This window comes from Cornus florida, unplaced genomic scaffold (genome assembly GCF_030987335.1).
Source record: "Cornus florida cultivar Cherokee Brave unplaced genomic scaffold, ASM3098733v1 CherokeeBrave_3.0.0_Hap2_Chr06, whole genome shotgun sequence".
In the NCBI taxonomy this organism is placed as follows: domain Eukaryota; kingdom Viridiplantae; phylum Streptophyta; class Magnoliopsida; order Cornales; family Cornaceae; genus Cornus; species Cornus florida.
Window position 1 is genome coordinate 562,443 of NW_026775576.1, and position 27,513 is coordinate 589,955.

At 37.6% G+C, this 27,513-nt stretch overlaps 1 protein-coding gene across 3 annotated transcripts; it reads right to left on the reverse strand.

The window, feature by feature from the left end:
• Positions 1-4,105: 4,105 nt before the first annotated feature.
• Positions 4,106-25,946, reverse strand: LOC132311043 (F-box/LRR-repeat protein At4g14103-like). 3 transcript variants are annotated; one of them, XR_009482800.1, is made up of 6 exons: positions 25,458-25,942; positions 23,735-24,705; positions 23,436-23,591; positions 22,952-23,261; positions 5,766-5,876; positions 4,106-4,602 (listed from the first exon to the last, which is right to left on the reverse strand). XR_009482800.1 is itself a non-coding variant. In XM_059808734.1 (5 exons), exons 2-4 carry the CDS (start codon positions 24,680-24,682, stop codon positions 22,980-22,982), a joined length of 1,386 nt encoding a protein of 461 aa, XP_059664717.1. In that variant the 5' UTR covers positions 24,683-24,705; positions 25,458-25,940; the 3' UTR covers positions 4,106-4,602; positions 22,952-22,979. The 3 variants fall into 3 exon arrangements, 2 of the variants coding, with proteins under 2 accessions (XP_059664717.1, XP_059664718.1); XM_059808734.1 differs by lacking the exon at positions 5,766-5,876 and having other exon boundaries at positions 25,458-25,940; XM_059808735.1 differs by lacking the exons at positions 5,766-5,876; positions 22,952-23,261 and having other exon boundaries at positions 25,458-25,946.
• Positions 25,947-27,513: the final 1,567 nt, after the last annotated feature.

Genomic DNA, 27,513 nt, shown 5'->3' on the forward strand with positions numbered 1-27,513 from the left:
TTCGCTATTTTTCATTTTTTTCCGGCCATTTTTTTATTTTTCATATTATTTTATTTTCATGCCTCGTTTTGCATGTCATGCACCGGTTAGCATGCCACAGAGATTTCGAGAGTGATTTGAATATTTCTTTGAGTTTAGAACTCTAAGAAATACATTTTGGGTCATTTTAGCATTTTTCAGATTTTTGGTCTGGGAGGTCCCGAGTGGACCCCATGCCCGGATTTTTGTGTCCCAAAATTATTTTCTAAATTTATTTAAATTTTTTATACCTATTTTGGTATTTTTGCATGGTGATGGCATAGTGGTGGTTTAGTGTTCTAAGAGGGGCATTTTAGTCATTTTGATGGTCAACTATTTGACTACCCATGTGAAGATCAATTTAGCAGCTTCACATTCTGCAGAATTCCACCAAGTTTCGGCACATTCTCCATTCTTCCTTCTTCTTCTTTCTTCTTCCTTCTTTCTCTTTCTTTCTTCTTCTAAATTCCTTGTTTTGGTGCTTAATTTTGACCACTTTCTATCAGGAATTTGGCCATGCTTGGGAAGGGAAAAATCATCCTTAGGATGAAGGCTTTCCATTGATACCAAAAACAGCCCCATTTTTCCCTTTCGAATTTCGAAATTCCTCCTTGAAGGGGGAATATTGACGGTGTTTCAAGAGGGGATTTCCTTCCTCTTACCTTCCTTGTTTCCTTGGTGTTTCTAAGCATTGCAATTGGTGATCTTTAGTCCTTATTGGAAGGCTGTTTTGTGACCATTTGAGCTTCAAATAGGTAGGGGTTTTCTAAAGCCCACAACCTTTGTTTTTGGTGATTCACCCCTTTGAATTTGAATTACAATATGACTAGAATTGAGCCTCTCTTACAATTATGTTTTATGTGATTAAAAAATAAAATTTGAGCTTCTCTAATGATGGTGTTTTATGTGCTTAAAAACTGGAATTTACATGCTTAATTGTATCATATATCCAAGTGTATGAATGTGTGAATCAATGCATGCTTTCCACTAAAGTTCACAACCTTTGTTCTTTGTGAGTTTCCTTCTTAAATTTATACTATAACATGTCTAGACTTGATTTATTTTAGTGGTTATGAAAGTATGAATACAATAATGTGTTGGTTGTGTTCTATGTGGCTATTTTGCTATCTTATGGCATGATTGGATGATTGTATGTAGCATGAATGTTTTGGAAATGTACATGTCTTCTATGTCGAAGATGTTTTGGTTATGATATTCATCATATACATTTGTGATTGTGTTTACTACATGAAAACTAATACGGTAAATTTCTTCTAAAGCATGGTTCATAGAAGTAAGTTTTGATGTAGAAATTCTATAGTAATATGACATAGAGAAGCATGTTTCATTCTTGCATTTACATTGGGTTGATAAATGGGGAAAACTGGATTTTTAAAGAAAGAGTTGATTTGGGGAAATGTTTTGAAAATGATGATTAACGGTTTAATAGTTGAGGTGTTGGAAGGATTTTGAAAACAATTGGGGAGAGACATTGGCATTGCATTTTATTGTATTTACAGGACTTATAATATGTGATGATTATGTACCCAATCTAAGCATGAATCCCGTTTCATTGCTATTCTTTGTTTGAATTCACGAGACCATTAAGGAGAGTACGTTTTAGGCGTCTCCTATTAAGCCGTTGTGCTCATCCCTTTATTATTACCAATTTTTCAAGTCATGGAAAAGAAATGGTGGAGGACATTCCTCCACAAGCATAGACGGGGATAGAGAGCACCTTCTTTTGTCATCTTTTGTTGCATATATGTTTCTTTTGTAAAGCTTCAAGCTTGACTTGTGTATTTTGAAATCCAATGTAGCCCGGACTTATTTTGTGTAATGTATAGCATAAATGATAAATGAATGGATTCAAGTTCCTTTTGTAGTTGATTCCACATAGTAGATTGTTTTGTAAAACTCAATATTTTCTCCAAGGGACTGTAATATTCCGATTCTTACGAAAATTTTACCACAGATTTCGTTATGAATCTAGTATTTCTCTGTAAAATTTCGTGATTTTTAGTCCAGTAGATATTTTTAAACAAATCTGACAGCTCTAGCAGTTCGTTGTTTGTCGCTGTTGGAAAAATAAATCTGACAACGCTAGCAGTTCGTTGTTTGTCGCTGTTGGAAAAATAAATTTTTAATGAATTATTTGACCAACTTCTTGACATTGAAAAATTATCAAGGCCTGCTTGGATTGAAGTCCAAAGAATAGTTTTGAAAAACAGTTTTTAGAGAATGAAAACTAAAAACAGTTTTCAGATTTCTGAGTTTGAAATTCTACTTGGTTAGAAAAACTCCAAAACAGTTTTCAGAAACCAAAAACTAAAAAAACTGTTTAATTGTCTAAAAATCCTGCTTGGATTGAAGTTCAAAGGATCCGTTCCAAATTCACATTATTGGAAAAGTGTGGACATCTCAAATTTACATTATTGGAAAAGCAAGTAGTGACCAGATTGCTCCATCCCATAGATAAATTGAACATTGATCTCTACTGTCAATTCATTAGCTCTGTTATCACAACCATTTTTTTTTTCCATAGATAAATTGAAGAACAAAGGAATCACAAACTCCAAACAATCAATAATGTCCTCCTACTAGACCTACAATGGGCAAAGCCACTTACGATTCACAATTTGAGCCAGATTGAGCATTCATTTATACCTAAACCCAATTGATATTCCAACTCCATTTCTATTTGAACCCAAGTGGAATTCGAGCTTTGAAGAATCAATAATGTCTTTTTGGAGCTTGATGATCAAGTAAATTGGAAGAGAAAAAGGTAGGTGTAGCAATCGTTGTTCTGCAATATAACAATTTTAATTGCAAACTTGCCCTAAATTGCAATCGGACAATTTCTAAAATTTCCTAAATTACTCTCACAATTCCTGCAATTTTACTTCTAATTCATCACATCAGTACTTCGAATTCATACCAATGACTCTGACATCGCAACCTCTGACATCGGCTCCCAACTTCAGAAGGAATTGAAAAAAGAAAGGACTTGCGAAGTTCAACCCGTATCCGACCACCCTCGTCTACTGCATCACATCTACCTTGAGTCAATCGTTCTACCCGATTTGCATAAAAGAGAAGAATCCGGCCACAACCAATGAAAAACCCATGAATTTGAAGAAGCCACAATCCTTAAACCCAAATCAGGAGAACTAGATGATCTAAAGATTGGGCTCCATTCCCTGAAGGCGAATCCGAAGCCTGAGAGAAAAACTCACCAACATGGGACGAAAGACGGCAAAGCGCTAGAGTTTTACAGTAGAGAGAGAGAAAGAATGAAGAAGGTATGGTTTAGCTTTAGAGAGAGAACGTACAGTTTGGGCTTAGAGAGAGAAGCTTTTAAACGGCAACCCCTCAGCTTCTTTTTTTTTAAGCTACCATCCCATCTCCGTGTTTTCATTCTTTCTGAAAACTCCCAAAACAACTTTGAGTTGTTTTCAAAAAAACCCATACTCCCTTAACTCAGTTTTCTAAAAACTCTTTTTCAAAAACAGGCACCCAGCAGTGCAAAAATGGGTTTTCTGAATTTTTGACACCCTAAAAACAGAAAACTGTTTTGAGAGTGTCAATCCAAGCAGAGCCCAAATTTTCTAGGTTTATACTTCCATTAGTCTATGTTCTAAAAACAAAAGCCTTGGAAATTTCTCAATTCTTTACATTTTTCAAATGACGAAGTATTTCGACCTGTTTATTTTTATACTCATTCTACATAAGCTGTTTTTAATTTAAAAACTGATTTCATCGGTCGTTCCATACCCCTTGTTCCAATTTCATTTCCAAACGTTGACATGGATCTCAATACCTAATTTTCACAACTCTTGCTGCGCGACGACAATAATGGTAAATACACACACTAGATCAAATGTGGTTTTGATAATGCCTGAAACAATGCACTCAAGACAATAATGGACACAGCTTACCTTCTTATAAACCACGTATGAAAGAGACTAACACCCCCTCCTGGCACCTTGAAAAATCTACACTATTAAATCGATGAAGGTCATAAATAAATTCAATTAGGAATAACTAAATAAATTACGGGCTAAAACACTCGGCTTTAAAAGCAGAATAATGAAACCTGACTTTACATATCTTTTAATTTGTAGTTTTGTTTACTTAGTTAAATGTACAACGCAAAAGAGATACAAGTCTGGAAGTCTATATTACAATAATGCATATTAAGCCAAAACAAAAAAACAGAAGCGGGAGCTTGAAGCCAACAGAGTCCTAGGGAAAGGAAGCTGTTGAGTCCCAGCACCCAAGATAGACAGCACCAATCTATTTGTATACAATATGGGCACATTGGTTTATCGAACCTATATATGAGAACGAACTTTACAAAACTAATCAACCCAAAGCCATCCTGAGAATTCCTGAACGAGAAATAAACCAGTCTATTAATCAGATTTAAACCATTTCATCCAACGCCAAAAAACTTGCTCAATACTAGCTTTGGAAGCTGAGTTTTGGGCAAAAGAACTTCAACTCCAGTAAGCTTCATCAGTGTTTACAAAAAGCTGGCTCACCATCACAGAAAAAACCAATAAATTCTTCTACCATGCCCAACTGCAACAACCGAGTAAATTCAGACCTTGAAACAGCAATCAAAGAGAAACAAATACCAATACGACAAAATGCTAGCTGAAAACACATAATTAACATCAGCAACCTTTAAATTAAGGAAGAAAAAGGTATCATAATTCTTTATAGCCAAATGGCCCTTTAAAGCATCTTTTGATACTTAAAATTAAATCTTCAGCGAGTGCAATGCACAGGATCACTTTGAACACTCTGCGTGCTTGAACTTCTATTCTTCAAAAGTAGTGAAGGGCAAAGAACTTCCCATGATATACCTCCAAATTTAAAATCTAGATAATGAAGGTAAATGATTTCCTACTACTACAAAAATAAGAAAGAGAATCCATAAACAAGTCTTTTATCATTAATCATATTTTAATCATCCTTAATGAATATTCATTGGAAACTGATTAGAAATAATAATTAATCATATTTTTTATCATCCTTAAAAACTTCGTACCATTAATACGATGAGTACATGAAGATTAAAGTTTAGCAAAAAAAAAAAAAAAAAATATTTATAACCACTAAACAACACAGCTAATGAAACAGTAGTTTAGCATATAAAGGAACACTAATAGCATGGATCTAAGAATGAAACTTGAGCCAGTCAACTAAAGCCCAACCTTTATTTTTTTTCACATACTTAGAACACAGTTTTTTAAAACTCGAATCGACCTAGGACAGAAAAATTCCAACCTGAATTTAATTCAGGTTCAAGTTGTGGTGTTGGCAATCAGAATCCAATTGAAATTAACCTAAGTTGAATCCAAATTTTAATCTAACATTATACATAACTATATGGTGTTTTTCCCTTGCTACTAGCTAATCATTTGAAAGTTGTGCAAGCCTGTAATTGGATGTGTAAACATATCATTTTACAGAACTAGACGAGGGCAAATAGATCTAGCTTCTTTTGCTTATTTACAGGATCAGTACAATTTTAATGAATTAAAATGCAGTCAAACGAGCAGAAATGAAAGAGAGTAGAGAGTTGACACCAGATCCAATGCCTACAGATCTACTCTCCGCGAGAAAAAAACGTGAAGGCTAGTCGTCTCAAGCAATCTAATCTTACTATAAGAAGTGAAACAATGCAACCAGATCCAATGCTTACGGAACTACTCTCCACGAGTCGCCAATTCAAATACCTTTGAATCACCTGGCATTAATTTAACTCAACGCTCGGTGTCCTCTAATCTAGTGCCATCAGTATCACCAGCAAGGCAGCAACACAAATCCATGTTGTTGAAAGCTTAAAGCTAAATCATAAGAGAAAAGAGAGGAGAATTAACTGTATCTCTTATTTCATATCACAAAAAGATGATTACAATAGGTAGAAAAAGAAGAAATTTTGGGTTTTGGCTTTCTCAAACCGAGAGCCAAGAGCTATATTTATATATATGAATAAGGTACAAAGAAAGGAAACCAAATCAAAGAAAAACAGGAAATATGCCAAAATCTACGTGATCCCATAATTACGGGGATCTTATCTATTTGATCCCATGATTACGGGGATCTTATCTAAAACACCTAATAAAAGGCTGAAAACAACTAATAAAAATAATAATAATAATAATACAAATATTTCAACACTCCCCCTCAAGTTGGAGTAAAGATATTAATCAAGCCCAGCTTAGTAATCGAGCAATGAAGCAAAGATGGACCAACGGATTTGGTGAACACATCTACCAACTGATTAGAGGACCTAACAAAGCACGGCTTGATAAATCCCGAACAAACCTTCTCTGTGATAAAATGAATGTCCACCTCTATATGTTTAGTCCTCTCATGAAGAACAGAATCTGAAGCAAGCATGATGGCTAACTTCTTATCACAAAACAAGTCTGAGGACTGTTTTTCACTTGGCCCTAGTTCCTCCAAGAAAGATTGAAGCCAGAGAATCTCACAAGTACCATGAGCCATGGCACGATACTAAGCCTCTGCTGAAGGTCTCGAAATTACAGGTTGCTTCTTACTTTTTCAGGATATAAGATGATCTCCATAGAAATTATAGAAGCCAGATGTGGAACGTCTATCAGTCTTGGACCCAGCATAGTCTGCATCACTAAAACAGGATAGCCCAACCTACCTGCTAGACGAATAGAATAATCCAAGTCCAGGACAAGACTTAAGATATCGAATAATATGATATACCGCATCCATATGAGTTGTGCAACGAGCATACATAAACTGACTCACGACACTAAGAGCAAAAGCCAAATCAGGACAGGTGTTGGTAAGATAAATCAATCTTCCTACCAAGGGCTTATACTGCGAGGGATCAAAAAGGAGATCTCCATACTCAACCGAGATCTTCATATTAGGATCCATAGGAGTGGAAGCAGGTTTACACCCAAGCATACCCGTGTCTCGAAGAAGATCCAAAACATATTTCCTTTACGATAAAGAAATACTATGCTTAGATCTAGCAACCTCAATTCCCAAGAAATATCTAAGCTGCCCAAGGTCTTTCACATCAAAAGCTTTATCCAATTGAAGCTTTACTTGAGCAATCCCATGGATGTATTTACCAATAATGATGATATCATCAACATAGACAAGAAAAATGATACATCGACCAATGGAGGAGAGGTGAATAAAACATGTATGTTCAGAATGGCATCTAACAAACTCCATGGATAGAATTACATCACTAAAGCGGCTAAACCAAGCTCTAGGAAATTGTTTCAACCCATACAAAGACTTCCGCAATCGACAGACCTTTCCAGCATACTCCCCCTCAGCCCGAAAACTGAATGGAGGATCCATATAAATAGTCTCAAGAAGATCACCGTTCAGGAAAGCATTCTTCACATCAAGCTGATGAAGAGGCCAATTGTGAGAGGCAGCCAAGGAAACAAGCAAACGAGATGTCAATTTAGCCACTGGAGCGAAGGTATTATTAAAGTCTTTACCAAGAATCAAAGTAAACCCTTTGGCCACCAAACGGGCCTTATACCGATCAATAGAGCCATCGGCCAGATATTTAACACTAAATACCCATTTGCAACCAACAGTCAGTTCACTAGGAGGGAGAGATACAAGCTCCCATGTTTCATTTGCTGCAAAACATTCATTTCTACCATCATAACAGACTTCCAATTGGGATTCCGAAGAGCCTCATAGACATTTCTGGGAATGGAAATGGAATCAAGTTTGCCTAGAAAGGCTCGGTAAGACCTTGAAAGACCATCATAACAAGGTTGTTTAAATCAAAGATTCTACGTAGAATCGTTTTGGGCTCCGTAAAATCAGATCGAAAATCGTAAGATTCTACCAACTAGTGAAAAAAATAATTCAAACTAACTTCTTAAACAATATAATGTGTAAAATATAGCTAAAAATAAATAAATAAATAAATAATTATATAAAGGTACATTCCAAAGTTCAAATATAATATAAAAGCGAATGTAGCTCAAAAGGTAGAGCTCTCATGACAACTATGCAATTTGCAAGTTGTGAAGTGTGTGAGAAGATGAAGGTTTGAATCCTAATTCATAACATAAGTTCACAAATCCCAAATCCTAATCCAAATGTCCAACAACTCCCTTAAAAGAAGAGAACACAAATAAAATAGAAAAGGAACTAAACATAGTTACAAAACATAATGTAAAGAAGTAAAGAACATAACAGAATTAAAGGGTCCATTCTTCATGATTAAAAAAAATAAAAAATTGATCAGAAACACGGAAAAAATAAATAAATAAAGAATGGGGGATTAGGGCTAAATAGTGTTTTTTTCTTATTTATATGTACTTTTTTTGGGCCCTAAAACTGTGGACCTTTCTTATTTAGATAACCCAACACTTAAGAAAGTGAACCAGGCCCCAAAAAAAAAAGCCCAAACAAAAAATATCTCAGAATCTTCTATTTGCGATTCTACTACGATTCTACATGATTCTACTACGATTCTGCACAGGGAGTGATTTCTATACGAGTTGACTTGTTTTGGGTTGGTAGGATCTTAGAATCGTGCGATTCTATGATCCAGGATCGCGATTTTGACAACCTTGCATCATAAGAGATGTGCTGCAAAATAGGATGATTAGTACTACAAGCGAATCCAAATTGGGCAGGGGTTTGTGGTCCCGAGTGAGATATCGAGACTCGAGAATAGGGCCGGGGAAATATAAAGGGGAGAGAGGAGATATACCTGAACCTGTATCTGAAGAGGATGAAGGCAGTGGAGGCGGAGCACGAGGCAAAAATAGACCTTCAAAGGGGGTAAGGAAACCGCAAGAGAAGACTCTTCTTGAAAAATAGGAAGAAGACGAGCAAAAGGATAATCCTCTTGATCGGGAATAGAAGTTTCCTGCAAGATAGTGTTAGAACCATAAAAGGGGGTATACTCATGAAAGGTGACATCAAGAGAGTGAAACATGTGTTTGTGTACAGGATCATAAAGCTGGTAACGTTTTGACATTGAAGAGTTTCCTAAAACGATACATTTAATGGCCTTGTCATCAAGTATAGTACAAGAAGGGCTACGATTCTGAACAAAACATGTACATCCAAACACCCGAGGCATGATGGAAAAAAGAGTAATATCAGGCTGAAGCACTTGTAAGGGGACCTTACCATTTAATACCCTACTAGGGGTACGATTAATGAGAAAAGTAGCTGTAAGAACTACCATATGCCTACACATTCATACCACTTAAAAGACATCGAACAACTGACATTAGTTAATGGTTTTTACGCTCTGCCACACCATTCTGTTCAAGGGTATATGGACAAGTAAGTTGATGAAGAATATCCTGTTGGTTAAGTTAAGACTGAAACTCATTGGAAACATATTCACAACCATTGTTAGACCTAATATTCCTAACAAAAGTTTTATATTAAGTTTTGATCATTTGGAGGAATTAAGTGAACAAGGGAAAAACTTCATATTTCTTTTTAAGTAAATATACCCATGTGCAGCGGGAATAATCATCAATGAATGTTACATAATAACGATGCCCCAAAAAAGCAATAACGGGAGAAGGACCCCACACATCAGAATATACGAGATCAAACATACTAGGTGCACGATGCATATGAGAAATATAACTGGTTCTAGTATGTTTAGAAAGTTCACAAATCTCACATTGAAACTTATTATCCTTACAAGCCGTTATTAATGAAGGGAAAAGCAGACATAAATACTGAAAGTGTACATGCCTAAGGCGAGCATGCCATAGATTTAAAGTCTGAAAAGAAAAATCATAAGATCTAGAAATTGGAAGAACAAAGGCTTGAAGCAAGTGGAGGAGGTGTCGGTGGAGGATCCCTAAAGTAGTAGAGGCCATCGTGCTCAAATCCCCTGCCAAAAATCATTTTTGAACACAGGTCTTGTAAAACACAGTAATGAGGAAAGAAAATCATTGCACAGTTTAGTGATTGGCAAGTTTGCTAACAGATAGAAGATTAAATGCAAAGTTAGGAACATGAAGAACAGATGGCAAAATAATATCAGGGATAGATAAACATCTCCACTACTATGAATAATGATGGTTGACTCATCGACTAGACTAACAGCCTGATTAACAGGGGTAACGGGAGTAGAAAATAATGACAACTCACTAGTCATGTGATCATTGGCTCCGAAATCCAAAACCCAAGTAGGTTTTCCTGCTTTAACATGAAAAGTAGGAGTACCTGTAGCTATAGCAGCCGAGGGAATAGAAGAGCTAGCCCTGGTAGATAAAGCTTCAAACTACTCCTGGAGCTGACCAATCTGGGACTATAAGTGATTGAAGTCCTAAAAAGATGGTCTGGGAGGAGGAGGGACAACAATCTGTAGAGTAGTATACCCACCAATAGTATTCGCTACTTCGGCAGTGCGACCACGGCCAGAAGGACGATTGTGAGAAAATTTTTGCTTTAGCTCGGGATAAAGCTTAAAGCAACGATCCTTTACATAACCCGACAAATAACCGTTCCCTTTGAAAGTCTAGAATTAACAGCAAGAGCCATCTGATCCACTGGAGTCTCTGGTAAAGCTACTGGCTGAGAGATCTAACGTCTATGCTCCTCATGGTCAACAGTAGCGAAGGCATCATATAAATCAGGCATAGGAGAAGTGTTTATGATCTGAGTTCTAAGAGCATCATACTCAGATCGTAAACCCATAAAAAACTGGTAGGTATGCTGGCGGTCCAATCTCTTAACCAAAAGAGTTGCAGCTTCTTCAGAGAAATCGGAGAAAGGTTTACACTATGCTAATTCTTCCCAAAATACTCTGATACTGACAGCTTGAGTGTCTCCTGAGATGCATGAGCAATCTCCTAATAGAGTTCAAAGATACGAGCGTCATTGCAGGAATGGGCATACATCTTATTAAGGGCTTGCCACAGACGAAAAACGAAAGTGTAAAACATGAACATATTATAGATACGCTCCTCCATTGAGTTGAAGATCCAACCCAGAATGGTGCACCTGTCCATGTCCCATGCATTATATTTAGTATCCGTCTTTTTCGATTCCTTGACTAGACCCAAAAGCCAACCAGTTTTCCCTTTCCCTCCAATATAGAGTTGAAGAGAACGGGACCAAGATACGAAGTTGCGCCCATTCAAGAGCACATTAGTAACCCGTTGTGCCGGAGTATGATGTGCCAAAGATAAAGTATGTTGGACCGAGGATAAAGTGTCCTTTTGGCTACTAAAATCAATCACAGTACCAGAATAAGGCTTGTCCACACGGCAAAGCAAGAGGTAAGAGAAAAAAACAAGGTCGGAAAAATCAGCACTTTCCTCCAAATATGCTATCGAACAGACACCGGCAGCCCACAAAGAAAAAGAACACCAGAAGGACCCTTAGGTTATAAAAAAAACTAAGGGAATTCTCCTAAAAAGGGAGTCAAAAACAGAGGGTTGCCCGAGGGGTCCGGCGCAAGGGCTGGGAGGAGATGGAGGTTCGCTGGAGGTGAGGGAAAATGGAAAGAGGGAGAGAGAAGGTGGTGGCGTTGGGGAGGAAGAAGGGGAGGTGAAGGTCTTTGTTTTGCTCTAATATTAAAATGAAGAAATTTTGGGTTTTAGCTTTCTCAAACCGATAGCGAAGAGCTATATTTATATACAAGAATATGGTACAAAGAAAGAAAACCAAATCAAAGAAAAACAGGAAATATGCCAAAATCTACGCGATCCCATGATTATGGTGATCTTATCCCATGATTACGGACATCTTATCTACGTGATCCCATGATAATAAGGATCTTACATAAGACACCTAATAAAAGGCTGAAAGCAGCTAATAAAAATAAAAATAATAATAATATAGATGCTTCAACAGTAAATAATATCTTCCAAAACACAAAATAAGGGAGATGGTAGGTAAGTGCGAAGCAATGAATGTATCTAGACATATTGTTGCACGTCTAGGTAAATCGATCGTGTGTATAATATGAAAGTTGTGATCATATCCCTAAATAAGGGATAGTTGACTACGAGCTGTATTCACAACACTCCCCCTCAAGCTGGAGAGTAGATGTCAACGACTCCCAACTTGTTGTAGATAGAATCGATAGCACGCTTGGGTAAAGCCTTAGTAAACTAACTGATTACCAGGCTATACGAATAGAGTCACAATTTCTTTAGAAGTCACCTTAGAACAAATGAAATGACAATCAGCCTTAGTAAGTTTGGTTCGCTCATGGAAAACCGGATTACTGACAATGTGAATAGTTGCCTGATTATCGCAATTGAGAAGAGATGAGTCTTGAACAGAAGCCCAAACTCTTGAAACAGAGTTCTCAACCAAGTTAACTCACAGGAAGTATGAGCCATTGCACAGTACTCAGCTTCAGCACTTGATCGCGCCACAACCGACTGCTTCTTACTTTTCCAATTGACTAAATTGCCTCCTATGAAAGTACAGTAACCAATCGTTGATCATCTATCTAAAGGAGAACCTGCCCAATCAAAATCATTGTAACCCTCGATGCACAAATGTCCAGATGACTGGTAGAAAAGACCACGACCCGGAGCTCCTTTGAGATACTTAAGAATTCATATAACTGCTTCCATGTGAGGGACTCGTGGGCTAGCCATAAACTGACTCACAACACTAACTGCATAGGCAATATCTGGTTGAGTAATAGTTAGATAAATTAGCTTACCTACAAGTCGTCTATACATCTCTGGATAATAAACCAAGTCACCGACATAAGGAAATAGCTTCAGATTAGTCTCCATTGGTGTTGTTGCAGGCTTAGAGCCAAGAAAACCCGTATCCTTTAAGATATCAAGAGTATATTTTCTCTGAGATAAACTGATGCCTTTCTTTGATCTTGCAACCTCAATACCAAGAAAATACTGAAGCTTGCCCAAGTCTTTAGAGAAAAAATTCAAACCCAGATGATGAATTAAGGTCTGAAACCACTTCTTGTCACTCCAAGTAATGACGATATCATCCACATAAACCACCAAAATCACAATGCCACACTTTATCTTTTTAAAGAAAACCGAATGATCAGCTTGGCTTCTAGTCATCCCATGAGCAACTATTACCTTGCTAAATTTATCAAACCATGCACGAGATGACTGTTTGAGTCCATAAATAGACTTTTTAAGGTGACAAACACTCCCCCTTGGACTCAAACCAAGGAGCTTAAGCCATGATATTGTGTCAATAAGATCAATGACAACCAACAACATGAGCACCTGTAGGCTTTGGAAGTAGATCCCATCTTCGCCATCCAAGATGGGAAAGCAATAGATGACAAGGATAAAGAAAAAGCTTTAAAGGAACGTGACAAATGGTTATAAGACACAAAATGAGATATAGGATGATCAGTACAAACCCTTTTACCTTTACAAAGCGCAATTGGAAGATCAAGATCAAACTCGAAAGGATGATTAGTTGGATCTGTAGGCGCCGAGGAAGATGGTGGAGGATGCAAGGAAGGCTCTACCTGTCCAAGCCCTGGAGCAAGTGGCACAAGAGTTTCATCCTGTGTAGTGGTAGGAGTAGGAGAGGTATTCCTGCAACGTCGCCGAGTATAAACCCGAGTAGCGGGAGGAATATCAGGAACCAGGGATGATAAAACAATGTCTGAATATGGTAGAACAATGTCTTGTAAAATAGGTTCCTCCACTTGGCTACCCGCCTTAGAATAATATGGAACAAGCTTAAAGAATGTTACATCGGCGCACACAAAATGTTTTCTCATATAAGGGTTGTAGCACCTATATCCTCTCTGAGTGTGAGAATAATCCAAAAACGTACATTTATGAGCTAAACAAACGCACCCAAACACTTTTGGAGGAATGGGAAAGAGGTCTTTACCAGGAAACATCATCTAAAAAGGTGATTTTCCTTTAAGGACCCTCGACGGCATTCTATTCAATAGATATGATGCTATAAGAACTGTGTCTCCCCAAAAATGTTTAGGTAGATTCATTTGAATCATTAGAGCCCGAGCAATGGCAAGAATTGGTCCATTCTTTCTTTCAGCAATCCCATTTTGTTGGGGAGTATCAACACAAGAAGTTTGATGGGTAACACCTCTAGACTTAAGAAATTGCTGAAAGAGGGAATCTTTATATTCAAGAGCATTATCATTTCGAAGAATATGTAACTTAGCATTCAACTGATTAGTTGTTTCAGCATAAAAAGATTTATACCCATCAAAGACTTGAGATCGATTTTTAAGAACATATAACCAAGTTAAACGAGAATAGTCATCAATAAAAGAGACAAAATAAAGAGCACCAGCCAACCCAGTAGTTCTGGCGAGACCCCAAACATCAGAGTGAATAAGTTCAAAAGGGCATAAACAAGGTCCACCTGTCCTAAGTTTAAAATTAGAAATTAGAAAAAACTAGGTAGGGAAGAAAACAAATGCCGAAGACTGTCAGACAAGGGATGCCCAGGCCGACAGTGCCATTGATATAAAGAAGTCGAGGTATGGAGCGGAGATGAAATAGGCGAACAAGACGACTGAAAGTAGTAGAGCCCATCCTTTTTTTTTTCCCTAAATGGAGGAAATTTTTTATAAATGCAAACAATATAGTACAAAAGAGGACTTGAGGGCATACCCTCATTTAAGACCACGAAAAGTCAAAACTAAAAGAATCCAAGGGCAGGAACCTAGATTCAGGCTAACTAGAACATCATGAAGGCATACCCCCAAAATGTCCATAACCTCCCACAAGATACATTTAGCCAAATCTGTGGGAACTTTGGATTTGTTATTATACAATCAATCATTTCTCTCGTTCCAAAGAAAATACAATGTAGCGGTAAACATCATTTTTACCATCTTGTTCTGGATTGAATTCCCTGTGTAGGATTGAGTGATATGCCACGCCATTTCATAAATTGAAGAGAAATTTTGTAGAGACACTTGACAAGTAGAGAACACATTCAGCCAAACCTGCCTAGCATACTCGCAAGCGCAAAAAAGGTGATCCACATCTTCAATGCTTTTAAGGCACAAACAGCATCTAGAAACCATAATAATCCCTCTTTGCTGAAGATACAGATTGGTGAGGATAGCTTTGTGTAGCACCAGAACAGAATATATAGACCATCTAGGTCTTCCCCCATTCCAACAAAAATTATGCCAATAAACCTTGTGATTTTTTACCCGATTTGAAAGAGAATTGATTAGAGTACCAACTGAACTTATCATCACCCCCATGAATTGGATGATGTATAAGGTATTGAAGCACCCCATTTGTGTTACTATCAAACTTGGTTGCATTCCACTGTCCTGCAGCAATAACATCCTTCAGCTGGCTCTGTTTATTCCTAGAAATGTGATGTAATAATCTGTGATTAAAGATCTCTGACAAAAATTTCCCATCACACCAAGGGTCAAGGAACATCTGAATATCCTTCTTTTAGATCCTGAAAGTCACAATAAGTAGGAGAAAATGCTTTTTTTTGTAAGTAATTAAGAATTTATAAAAGGTGCTCAAAAGGGGAGCGATCCCAGAGAACAAAAGGGGATTCCTCGCCCTCAAAGGATCTCCCATTTCTCTCTCGCCACACTCTCCATCACAAGCAAAGGGGCGTGGCACTCCAAAATTCTTTGACTCGATTCTCCAATATACATCCTTTCCATGCCTATCCATTGTGGATCCCGAAGTAACCCACTCCACACCAAACATAAGCATGAACATAGACCAAATGTCCCTTGCCACCGGGCAATGCAACAAGAGATGATTCAACGATTCCTCCGACATCTTGCACATGCAACACCAATTCACCACGATCTAACTTCTACTTCTGAGGTTGTCTAGGGTAAGAATGCTTCCCAAGGCAACAGTCCAACCAAAAAATGCCGCCTTTAACGGGGCTTTAGTCTTCCATATGGCTTTCCAAGGGAATGTGGAAGTTGGCGACTCCATGAGACAATGGTAAAAAGATCTAACAGAAAACATCCTTTTGAGGGAAATTGGGAAATTGGGAAATTGGGGTAAATACAAGACAGAAGAGAATGTTAAACTAAAGGTGCTAACAGTACCAATTCCTTGGACTTGAGACTTGGTACCATTAGTAATTGTGACAAATGAAGAACTCATACAAGAAATATTAGACAAAAGAGAGGAGTTACCTGTCATATGATCCGAGGCCCCAAAATCAATTATCCAAGGTGTACTGAGTGAAGAATGGAGGCAAGTATTACCTAAATCAACAAAAGTGACTGTGGAAGTGGATGGAGGACTAGTACGCTTGACAAATGAATCATACTCAGCCTTGGAGATAAGAGCCCGTTCCTAAGTAGTAGAATTAGTGTTCTCCCCCTCAACCACAGCCTGATTTGCCCATGCAGGCTTGCCATGAAGTTCCCAACAGAAATCAACAGAATGGTTGGTACAGCCACAGTGTGTACATGGCCTGCCATCACAACCATCTCGACCACTATGACCGCCTCCATGGCCACCTCTGCTAGTGTGTGAAGGACCACGTCCTCCTTGTCCACCACGTGAAGTATCGGATCGCTCAGCTGGAACTGCAAGTGCGGAACAATCCTCCTTTTATATGATAGAAAAGTGGATGGAGGCACGTTGAACCCGAGCAAATGCCTCACTAGCAGTTGGTAAGTCTTTGCTCGAGAGAATTTGAGAACTAATGGGAGCAAGTTCTGGCCGAAGTCCAGAGAGAGATTTTGCTACCTGAAATTCTTCTCTGTGTTGTTTCTAAGCCTCTAAATCTGTAGTCCAAGGCTTATAAACATCAAGTTCTTCCCACATACCTTTCAATTCTGAGTAATATTCTTCAACTGAACCATCACCCTATTGAAGTGAAAAGATATCTTGGTACAACTGGTATATCGGAAAGAAATATATATATTTTTTTACGAGTACATTTCTTTGAGAGCATCCCAAATTTCCTTAGCAGAATCCAAAAAGGAGACATTATTGAACACCACTGGTTCCATACTGTTCCATAACCAGGTCATAATAAGGGCATCCTCTTGTTCCCATGCATCAATCTGTTTTCCCTCCTTAGACGACTGGATATAGGAAAGTTTCCCACGATTTACAAAAACGTGGACTGCTCAAGACCATTGAAGGTAATTGGGACCCTTCAATTTGGTAGTAGTCATAGAACCGAAAAAGAGAGTCCTAATTTTCCGATTTGTCACCCATGATAGTATAGACGAGATAATCCGAGTACAAATGCTTAAGCAAGGAAAGCTATTGAATTTCAAGTATGAGATCAATAAGAAAGGAACTAAAGAATGTTGAACATGAAATCAAGAAAGGGATCTATTTTTTTTTTTTTTTTTTTTTTTTTTTTTTCTTCAGGTCATCTCTGTCAGAATTAGAAAGAAAAAAAACAAAAGAGATGAAGGAAAAAAAAAAAAAAAAGAAGAAGAAGAAGAAGAAGACGACAAAGCTTACGTTAGGTCTCCAACTTTAACCTTGGAACTCTGATACCATGTTGAAAGCTAAAGCCAAATCTTAGAGAGAAGAGAAAGAGGAGAATTGACTGTATCTCTTATTTCATATCACAAAAGGATGATTACTATAGGTATATATAATATCTTCCATAACACAAAATAAGGGAGATGGTAGGTGAGTGCAAAGCAAGGAATGTATCTAGACCTATTGTGCGTCTAGGTAAATACATCATGTGTAAAATATGAAAGCTGTGATCATATCCCTAAATAAGGAAAAGTTGACTACAAGTTGTATTACCGACACATGTCAACGTGAACACCTCATCATAAGCCAGTTCTTAGACTGACCAAGATGCCATTCTCTTTCCACAAGTGCGTGAAGAAACTGAACAAATCCGTTGCAGCGCTGCTCTGATCATTGATTAACAGGATCAGGGATGAACAACAACTCACTACTGATACTCTTGCGTAAAAGTGTGTGATTCAATTAAAAGAAATAAAACCAGAAATTTCTCAGCTAAATAAAAAAAGCTCTCAGACTCTAAGAGATCAAGTAAAGTTGGTTCAAAGATAGGATCAAATCTAAAAGGCCTTGTTGAAGTGGGAAGTGACCCACCGGTGAAGAAGAAAACACCACTGGTGCAACTGTTCACTAGAATTAAAGCAACTCCAACAAATACCAGTTCCACCAATGCAATAGAAATCACCACCAATGGAACTGCTTACTCGAATTAAAGTACATCAGTCCAATATCTAGTTCAAGCAGTGTAACAGAAAATTAAAATGGTGCAATCATGCACTATTATAAATTAACTTCTATGCTCTAAAAACAAACTTCATAATATCACGTGTACTCATCAACTCTGTTACGTGGATTCTCCTATTTCTCTTCATGTACCTATTTCGACACGAAACAACTAGGATATTGGTATAGGATATGTATATGACACATGAACCCAAATTGAACACCTGTTGAATACATATTCCCTGCATTCTACGATTTGGGTTTAGAGGTGTCCATCACTTACACATAGTGATAGAGCCTGGAATTTTTTTCCTTTTTGGGGGGGGGGGGGGGGGGGGGCATATTGAACATGATAGAGTAATATATACATATCTATTTGAACTAACATGACAACTGACAATACAACAAGACAGTAATTTGAAAAATAGAGTGCAATAACAGTGCATTAATCAAGTTTCCAATAGTATGTCATTATTCACTAAAAATTATAGTAAAGAAAGTGCATAAAATTGCAATAATAAATTTAAATAAGAAGAGGAAAAATAAAAATAAATAAAAAATAAAAAAATAAAGATTAAAGCACATACATCATACATGAGTGCAACAAGAAGAATTTTAAGAAAATAAAAAACAAACAAAAGAAAAGAAGACGACGAAAAAGGAAAAGAAAAGAAAAATGAAAGAACTTTGAAGGCAAAAGAAATAGAGCCTAATTGAAGAAGGAGAATGCAATTTTTTTTAGGTAATCAAAGGAATTTGAAGAGTAAAAGAAAAAAGAAAGTAAAAACCCATCCTAGTCCATACAGGTTCCATCCCTGCTTTAGACAAAAAAACCCCACCCAATAGCCTTGCCCAACTCCAGGTAACATAGCTTCCCACACTCTTTTTTATTTATAAATAACATAGCTTCCCACACTCATCATACCTAACCTAGCACATGTGTTTCTATCATGTAATGTCTTCAAAAGATCAATTAGAACTCAGAACTTGAAGCTTCTAACCTAGGAAGCACAGACACTCCAAAATGGGCGAAGAATCCGTGTCCGACACGAGTCGGACACGCCCCGACTCGTGTCGGACACGCCAAAAATCGTGTCTGGAATTTTTTAATTTTTTTGAATTTTCAGACACGGCACGGACACGGCTCGGACACTGCATGGACACTCCACAGACACAGCATGGACACTCCGCGGACACGGACATAGAGACGACATGGACACTTCTGGAATTTTTTTTTTTTTTTTTTGAATGCTGATATGTTCTTTTTTTTTGTGTTTTGTACTACCCTTTTGGTATTGTAAATGGTAAAAGTCCCAGGTCAAATGATGGATGGGAATAGATGATAGTACACTAACTTGTTTTTGTATCTTTTTTGGGGATTAGCCCCTTTAGGTTTTTGTGAATGTTAAGTGCTAACAGTAAAGTCATGAATGTTAATAGTCCTTTCTGTCTATACTTTTGTATTTGGAGTAAAGTTGCAATGATGATTAAATGATACTAGTTATTATTCTAATGTCTTATTTTTTATTTGGTTTTATAATTCTGCAACATTGTTCTTTTATAGTTTATTAGTTATGAGTTATGATTGTGTTTTTTTTCCATTGTGAGGTTGATGAAAAATAGTAACACTCAGTAATTTTTAAAGTACTACATCATATATATATATATATATATATATATATATATATATATATATATATATATATACTATTCGCCGTGCCCGTGTCCTAATTTTTTTGGATTTGCCGTGTCGCCATGTCGGTGTCATGTCGTATCTGTGTCCCGTATCCGTGTCTATTCTTCTTAGCTTCCAACTCAAATATCTTAAAATTAAAACTCAATATATTAGTTTTGAAGACAAAAGATGCCAAAAAACAATACAACTTATAGCACTTTCTACGGTAAATTAAAAATATTTATTTATTTATTTATCTAGGTTGGACAACCAACCCATATATGACCCAAACCTAACTGGAGAGCAAGCCAATTTTAACCCGATTTTTCTAACCTAAACACCACCTTAGTTTGGATATTTCAAAAATGATTGGGTCAAGTTGGAGAATTTGATATGATGTGTTGTTTATTGATGCGTTGTTTGCTATGTGGGGATTCGTTTGGTGTCCGGGATAGTTTCTCGTTGTTCCGGGAGTTTCCAGACTTTGGTTTTCCTTGGTCAGTTTCGTTATGAGTCGGGTAAGTGGGCCAGAGTTGATGGCCATACGGGCCTGGGGCGAGCCAAGGTGCTCGGGTGTCATCAAGGGCCTAAGTAGAAACTCATTAAGGACCTAGTGGTCATTTGACAAGGATTGTGCTTTAGAGTGATTTTAGAAAGTTGTTGGAGCAACGGGAGTTTTAAAAATAACTTGGGCCAAAAGGGAATTAGAAGAGAGTTGGAAGTATATAAAAGAGGAGTTGGGTGATTGAAGGCCACAAATAGCCCAGCGCCCCCCCACCCCTCCTACTCTCTCTCTCTCTCTCTCTCTCTCTCTCTCTAACCCCATAGATCTAGTTTCTCTCTCTAGAAACGACCCATTTCGGGTCCAAATTTGACGAAGGCACAAGAGGGGAAGTTGTTCAACACGTGATTCTGCACAAGTGTACAGTTCCAGAATTTTGATTTGGGCAACTTCATTTCGGTGGAAGATTTGGGTTTGCTCCAAATTGTGGTAGGGGTGTTTAACTTGCTTGTTCTTAGGTTTTACTAGAGTGATATATGATTTATTTAAATGAAGCATGCTTAGAATGATGAGAAATTACATGATGATGATATGTATATACGTGTGTGTGTGTGTGTGTGTAAATTGATGAAATGAGTTTACATATGGTGGAAATTTGATGTGGGTTTGATATGCTATGGGAGTATAATTGATTTGGATATATTTGATATGTCCTAATGGACTTAAATGCCATGAATCTTACAAAATGATTATGAATGTGTGTTTGATACCACTATATGAGGATGAGTTGCTTAGTTGTTAGCTTTATAATGGAATTAAGAACATTGATGCCTGTGCATGCTTTGTGCTTAACGAAATGTCTATGTGGGAGTAATGCTTTAAAGGATGTGAGATTGATGTTATTTGATGCTTTATTTGAAATGAGAAATCAAATTGGTATATTGTAAATGCTTGTATGCATGGGACATATCATTTCGTAGAAAGGTCAAAAATGCATAGGTGGGTTGTGTGAGACATTGGATGTGTATTGAATTTCATAGTTTGAAACTGATTTGGATTGGATTGGATTGGATTGGATTGGATCGGATTAAATACGAAGGGCCCGGAGCCCTAGGGTTGAATGTCTCAAAACTTGGCCAAGCAAGTGTTGTTTCTGACGGGTTACTAGCCCATAAAGCAAGGGTATGGGTACGGGGCTTCGACACATATTCGGGTGTGTGAGTACGATCAATCCAAGATTTTCATGAAATGGGGTATGACCCCATCATGTGTGAGTTCATCTACATTGCGGTTATTGAAAAGCAATATATGACAATGTAGAACGTTCTGACAAGCTATATTGTAGAATCATTGCAGTTATTGAAAATCAATATATGACAAAGTGGAACTTGTTTTGTCGAGTGATGAACAATTGTTGAAAAGCAGATCCCTTAGGGTTAATTGATTTTAAATACCTATTTGTTGCATGACTTGCATGACCGTAGGGCAGGTAGGTTAGCCATCATCCACTGGGCATAGTTTAGCTCAGCCCATCATTGTACAGGTAAAGGGCATGCCACGGATGCGACTTAGACCTCCTTGGACTATGGGAAATCATTTTTGGGATTTTGATATCAAATGATGTAATTCTGACTTAATTTTATTTTGGGGAAACTTGAGGGAATGAAACTTCATGTAATAGGACATTCTAGCTTATTATCCTTTGTGACTTATATTCGCGGGGAGGGGGTAATGGCAAGGGAACCATTTTATGTTCATTTTGAAGTTCTCTTTGTGATTTCTACCCTAGGTCCCTTATGTATGTAAACTTATTTTGATAGTTTCTTATCTTGCTCAATTCTAGCTTTTCCTTCGCATACCCACCTGCCTTGTGTTTGCATAACTAGCTTTTTATTTTGAAGTTCTCTTATTGATGCCATAAATATCTATTTTTTCCTTCATATATATTGATTGTCTTCAATCTCATATAGTTTAACAATCTGATGCCATTCCTGATTCAATCATTAGTTTTTATGAGGAGTTCGAGGAAAGGATCTTAGTCTATATCAAGATCAGTGTAATGAACAATCTAAGGGTGTTCTCATCTAGAACTAGAAGTTTGACTTGGTGTATAGGCACACGAATTCAATTATAATCAAGTTTCACTTTGGTAAAAAGTTGGTTATGTGCCTCAAATCATTCTGCATAATTCCTGTGAGTAGACTGTATGCAAATCAATTCTGATTGAAAATAGTTTTACAGAAGTGAATATATGATCACCAGACCACTCATGTAACATCCATATTCTTGTGAATTTAAACTCTTAAAGGATGACAGTACTTTACTTGTTTGCATGGGAGCAATATGTATGATATGATGACTGAAAATCTTCATTCATTCCTTCAATCTTACTTGTCTTATACCTTATTGGGTTGAGAATTTCGTCAAGGTAAACCAACAGAAAGAATTTCCCAATACATGTTTAACAAAAGTGTGCATAACCCATCCAAGAGAAAAAAACATAAATCATGTTCTATAGAATATAACTATAAAGAATAAGTAGAAGAAAAATAGGTAAATGGGAAATGTACTTACAAAAAAATATTACTGAATTCTTGACGTTTCAGAAGAACATGATTGCACAATTTGGTGAACCTCTACGAAGCAATTGCAACTTATTCCTCACCTCCTTTTGCTTCTCTATATCTCGGGATGGATTCTTAGAAAGAAAGATATTCATCGTCTCCAAAACAAGTGAATTTTTCAGCAAAAACATTAGCAAACATACTTCTGTACCATTCCCATGAAAATTATGAAGGCTGATTGACTTTAGGCAGGAAAGAAAGCATTTAGGTACCGGGAAAATCCAATCATCTTCAAAAAGTAACATGCGAGGTTCCAGTCCCTAAATGGAGTAATATATCATTTCATAAATATAATATCATGGAGTGATATATCATTTTATAAATATAGGATCATGGAGTAACATACCAATTATTTTTTCCCAATTAATAATATACCATTCAATAATATAGAATCACCAATAAAATAATTGAAGTCAAGGCACTAAGGAATCTACCTCAGCAAAAACAAGGGATTCTAGATTTGGTGAGAACTGGAGAAAGTCCATCAATGCTCGGGAAGTGTGATTGCCAATTTCCATGTTCAACTCTAAATAGGTCAAATTTTGAAATATGGGAAGTTGACCTAGCACATTATCTGCAAGAGAGAGAGACTTTGTGTGGAAAGAAAAAGAAAATCAAGCCTTGGTACCAAAGAATTAGCAAATATGCTTAAAAAACAATACATGGTAAGACGGACTTTATCTTTTTTCCCCTAGATATGTCAACAAAAAATCATGGAGAAATAGCTAAATACCTCAATGGTATCATTAGAAATTCTCAGAAATTTAACATTGTGCAGCCCTCTAAGTAGTTTAACTGCACCATTAGCAATTGCTTTTTTCCTCTCACGCAGAATTGGTATGTGAATATCGGCACTGACCAATGAAGATGGATTATATACAAGAATTTCATTCAATAGGTGACCACTGTACTTCAGAAATTTGAGATTGGTCGCATCAATCTTGATCTCACAACCATTTAGTTCATCTGATGACCCAAAGTAGGGCAAATCATCTATTGTCAAGCTCGTAAGCGTGGGAATAGAAACTGTGATACTCTTCAAATTCATCCATTCACAGTCCAACATAGCCAACTCTTGAAGAACTGGGCAGCTAGAGAATAATTTTTGGGTTGAGTAATCGTCTGGGAATGTAACAAGACACAGGTGCAACGTCTTGAGACATGGAAAAGAAATGTAACTGGGGAGTTCAAGTACACAGTTCATTTCTAATTTCATCACCGTTAGTGTTTCACATTCAAACACACAACGGGGCAGCGCAAAAGGCTTCTCTACAAACAGGCAAAGGTCAAGTTCTTGAATTTTATGCATGATTGCAGCAGAGACCCACACATGAACACGAGATGCACAAAAGCAAACTCGACATGAGAGACGGAACTTTTTCATACTTGACACATCCCGAAGAAGAAGCACCCTTTCCACAAAATTCATGAAGCAAGTCAGCTCGAGTGGACACCAACCATTCACCTCATTTGAATACAGTAATGAATCATCAAAGTCAATGTTGGGAACAGATGTCCAAAGGTACTTCCATCTTGTTGATAATATGCAGGTTGCAACAGCATCTTTGGTGGAAAGAAATGAGAGTATGTGATGAAGAATACAATCAGGCAGATTGCAAATTCTATCTTCACCAACATTATGCACCTCATAAAGCCTCTGCTGTTTATAAGGACCTATCATTTCTCCTCTTTTCCCTTAAATCCCTAAAAGTAAAAAAGGCTGATCAGCAGTCATAAATATTAACATTAAAGCTAATGCCAAAGCAACCCAATTAATAGTTTACTTCCAGAACAACACAACAACCACCGACACCACCCAAAAATTAAAAAACAAAAAAACAACTTTATTGGAAATATAATGGACACACCAAATACAAGTTCCACAAATTCACCCACTAAAAACTGCACTTTTTCAAAATGTAGTTATTGCACTCAATTGGAGATGATCAAGAACACCCTTTACAACAACCAGCAATTTAAAATTTACTTAATAGTTCATATTTACTGAAGTTTGTAGCCTATGAGAAGCAGGGAACTTTGAACCATCCCCTTCAAAAAAAAAAAAAAAAAACCATCAATTTAATATAAGATATGCCTTCCAAATCAACCATTAAGTTTTAATTGAATCTCAACCAATTAAAACCCCTTTATAGAAAAGGGTTTCAAGAGAAACATTACCATTCCCTTCAAATCCCAAACCATATATACACACGGAGACAGGCAAATCAACACCACAGCAAAAGAAATATAGGGAAAAGAACAATCTTTACAGATGAAATTGTTCTTAATAAAGACCAAAACACAAAGAAATCAGAATAGCCACTTAAAACCCATCAAGCTCAATAGTAAGCCATAAACTGCAAACACATAATACATATATAGTTACATAAATAGTTACATATATATATATATATATATATATATAAACACAAAGAAAGAAAGATGGAAGGACCAACCAGGGATCCAGCTATAGAGGGATTAGAAATGCTGGATCGGACAATACAAGACCGACCCCAGAATCAATGTCCTCAAAGATTGCTCATACATGTTTCAGAGGCCACGTGGCTAACTGGGTATAAAGCTTTTTCAACGTTGATCACGAGGAACAAGTGTGAAAATAGAGAACAGACATGGCGGTGGTACGTACCCCTAGAGAGAGTCTACTCGAACCGCCGAGGGAAGAGGAAGCGGGACTGAGGGTTGGATCATAGACTCACGCGGAAATATGTGGCGTGCAGACTACGCTCATACGGAAGCAGTGAATTTCCAATTTTCTCCATGTTTCAACATAAAGCATTTCAGCAGGAAGGGCTAAATTCGTCCTTTAAATATTAGAGCGTGCGAGAGCTCTTGACGGGCGCGTGGAGTAATAGCAGTGTTGGAAAATGGGACTACGATTGCTGAGGCTGAAGTTGAACTAAGAAAAAATCTTTTGCTTTTTATTTTTTCTATAAATGTACTTACACCTCACAGGAGAGAATATTGGGTTTCCCAAGGGTACCCTGCCAGTTTGTCCCACCTGGGATCCCAATCCAATAAAAACACGACAATTGGCTAACTTTCTACATCATCTTCGTACTCAACATGTCACTAACGGAATAGTCGCCAATTTTGTTAAAAATATATATATATTATAAAACCTAAATCATTGAACCGACAGTACGTGGTTGCCCCAAGAGTCGATGATAGAACTTTCAATTCAATCAGAAGATCTATACCTTCTTCGGCATATAACTCACTGAGCCGGATCCAACCGGATTCGAGAGCACCGGGCCGACTGGTGTGTGACTAGACCGCTGTGATCTCCGCCGGAGCTGAACCGAAGACGAAACTGAGCTGGAGACGGAAATCCTACACCACGGTGCTCAGTATACCACCCATACATTTGGCGAAGGCGTTGTCGGCAGGGGCTTCGCAACAGACGACGGAGGATTGACGCCTTTCCACCGCCGATTTACTGGCGGAGACTGGCTCGTCTTGAATGTCTTCTAACACCTTCGCTAATTTTTTCAGCACGTCGATGAAATTCGATAGGCCTTGGCCTGCCACAAGTGTGTCGACAATTCGACGCGCCGATAACCGGCGGTTCACCGTCATTCTTTTCAATGGCAACAACCTCTTGGAATTCACCAAGAGAGCCATAATGGAGAGACGATCGGCGGACGAAAGAGACGACACGATCAATCGCATTGCGCGTTTCATCATCTACAATTTCTCTACCGCCACGCTTCGCTCACATCTAATACTATCACCAAATCGACCGGTGCTCGACGCATCATCTTCTCTGGCGCAGGCAGCGCTCTGACCTTCAAAACTATGGCGTATGTCTCATAACTCCGTCGTACAGATTCAAGCAATTCTCTCATCTGGGTCTCTCTCAATTGCTCCAAAACCTTTAATTCTTGTGGGTCTTTAGCTCAAACTTGTTAGTGAGCCAACTCGGCAAGATCATAAGAAACATTTATGGGCTATCCAAGAGCTCGGCGATGGCTGCTGGTTGGTGGGGCCGGCGATGGTGAAGATGATTCCTCAATCCGAGCAACGCATCGCTTTTGCTAATTTTTTTTTTTTTTAAGGAAGTTGACGCCGTCTCCGTTAATGGCATGTTGAGTAAGAAGCTGAGGTGGAAAGTTAGCCAGGTGGACAAGCTGACGAGGTACTCTTGGGGTACCCAATATTCTCTCCTCACATAGTACTCACATTGTCACACACACACCACACCTGGACTTTATGCCATTACGCTTTTTGAATTAAAAAAAAAAAAAAAACTAGTTAGAACCAAAATTATTACTGAGCATTAGTTTGTTGTGCAGGTATGAAAAGGAATAAAAGGAAATGGAATGACAATGACAATGGAATGTAAGTAGAAATAGCCATTCTTATTCTATTGTTTGATTGTAAATATAAAATATTTAGGAATTAAATGATAATGACCATTCTAGTGTTTAGTTCGACCAATTTAAAATTTAGAAAGGAATAAATTTCTAATTGAATGCTCCAAAATATCCATCT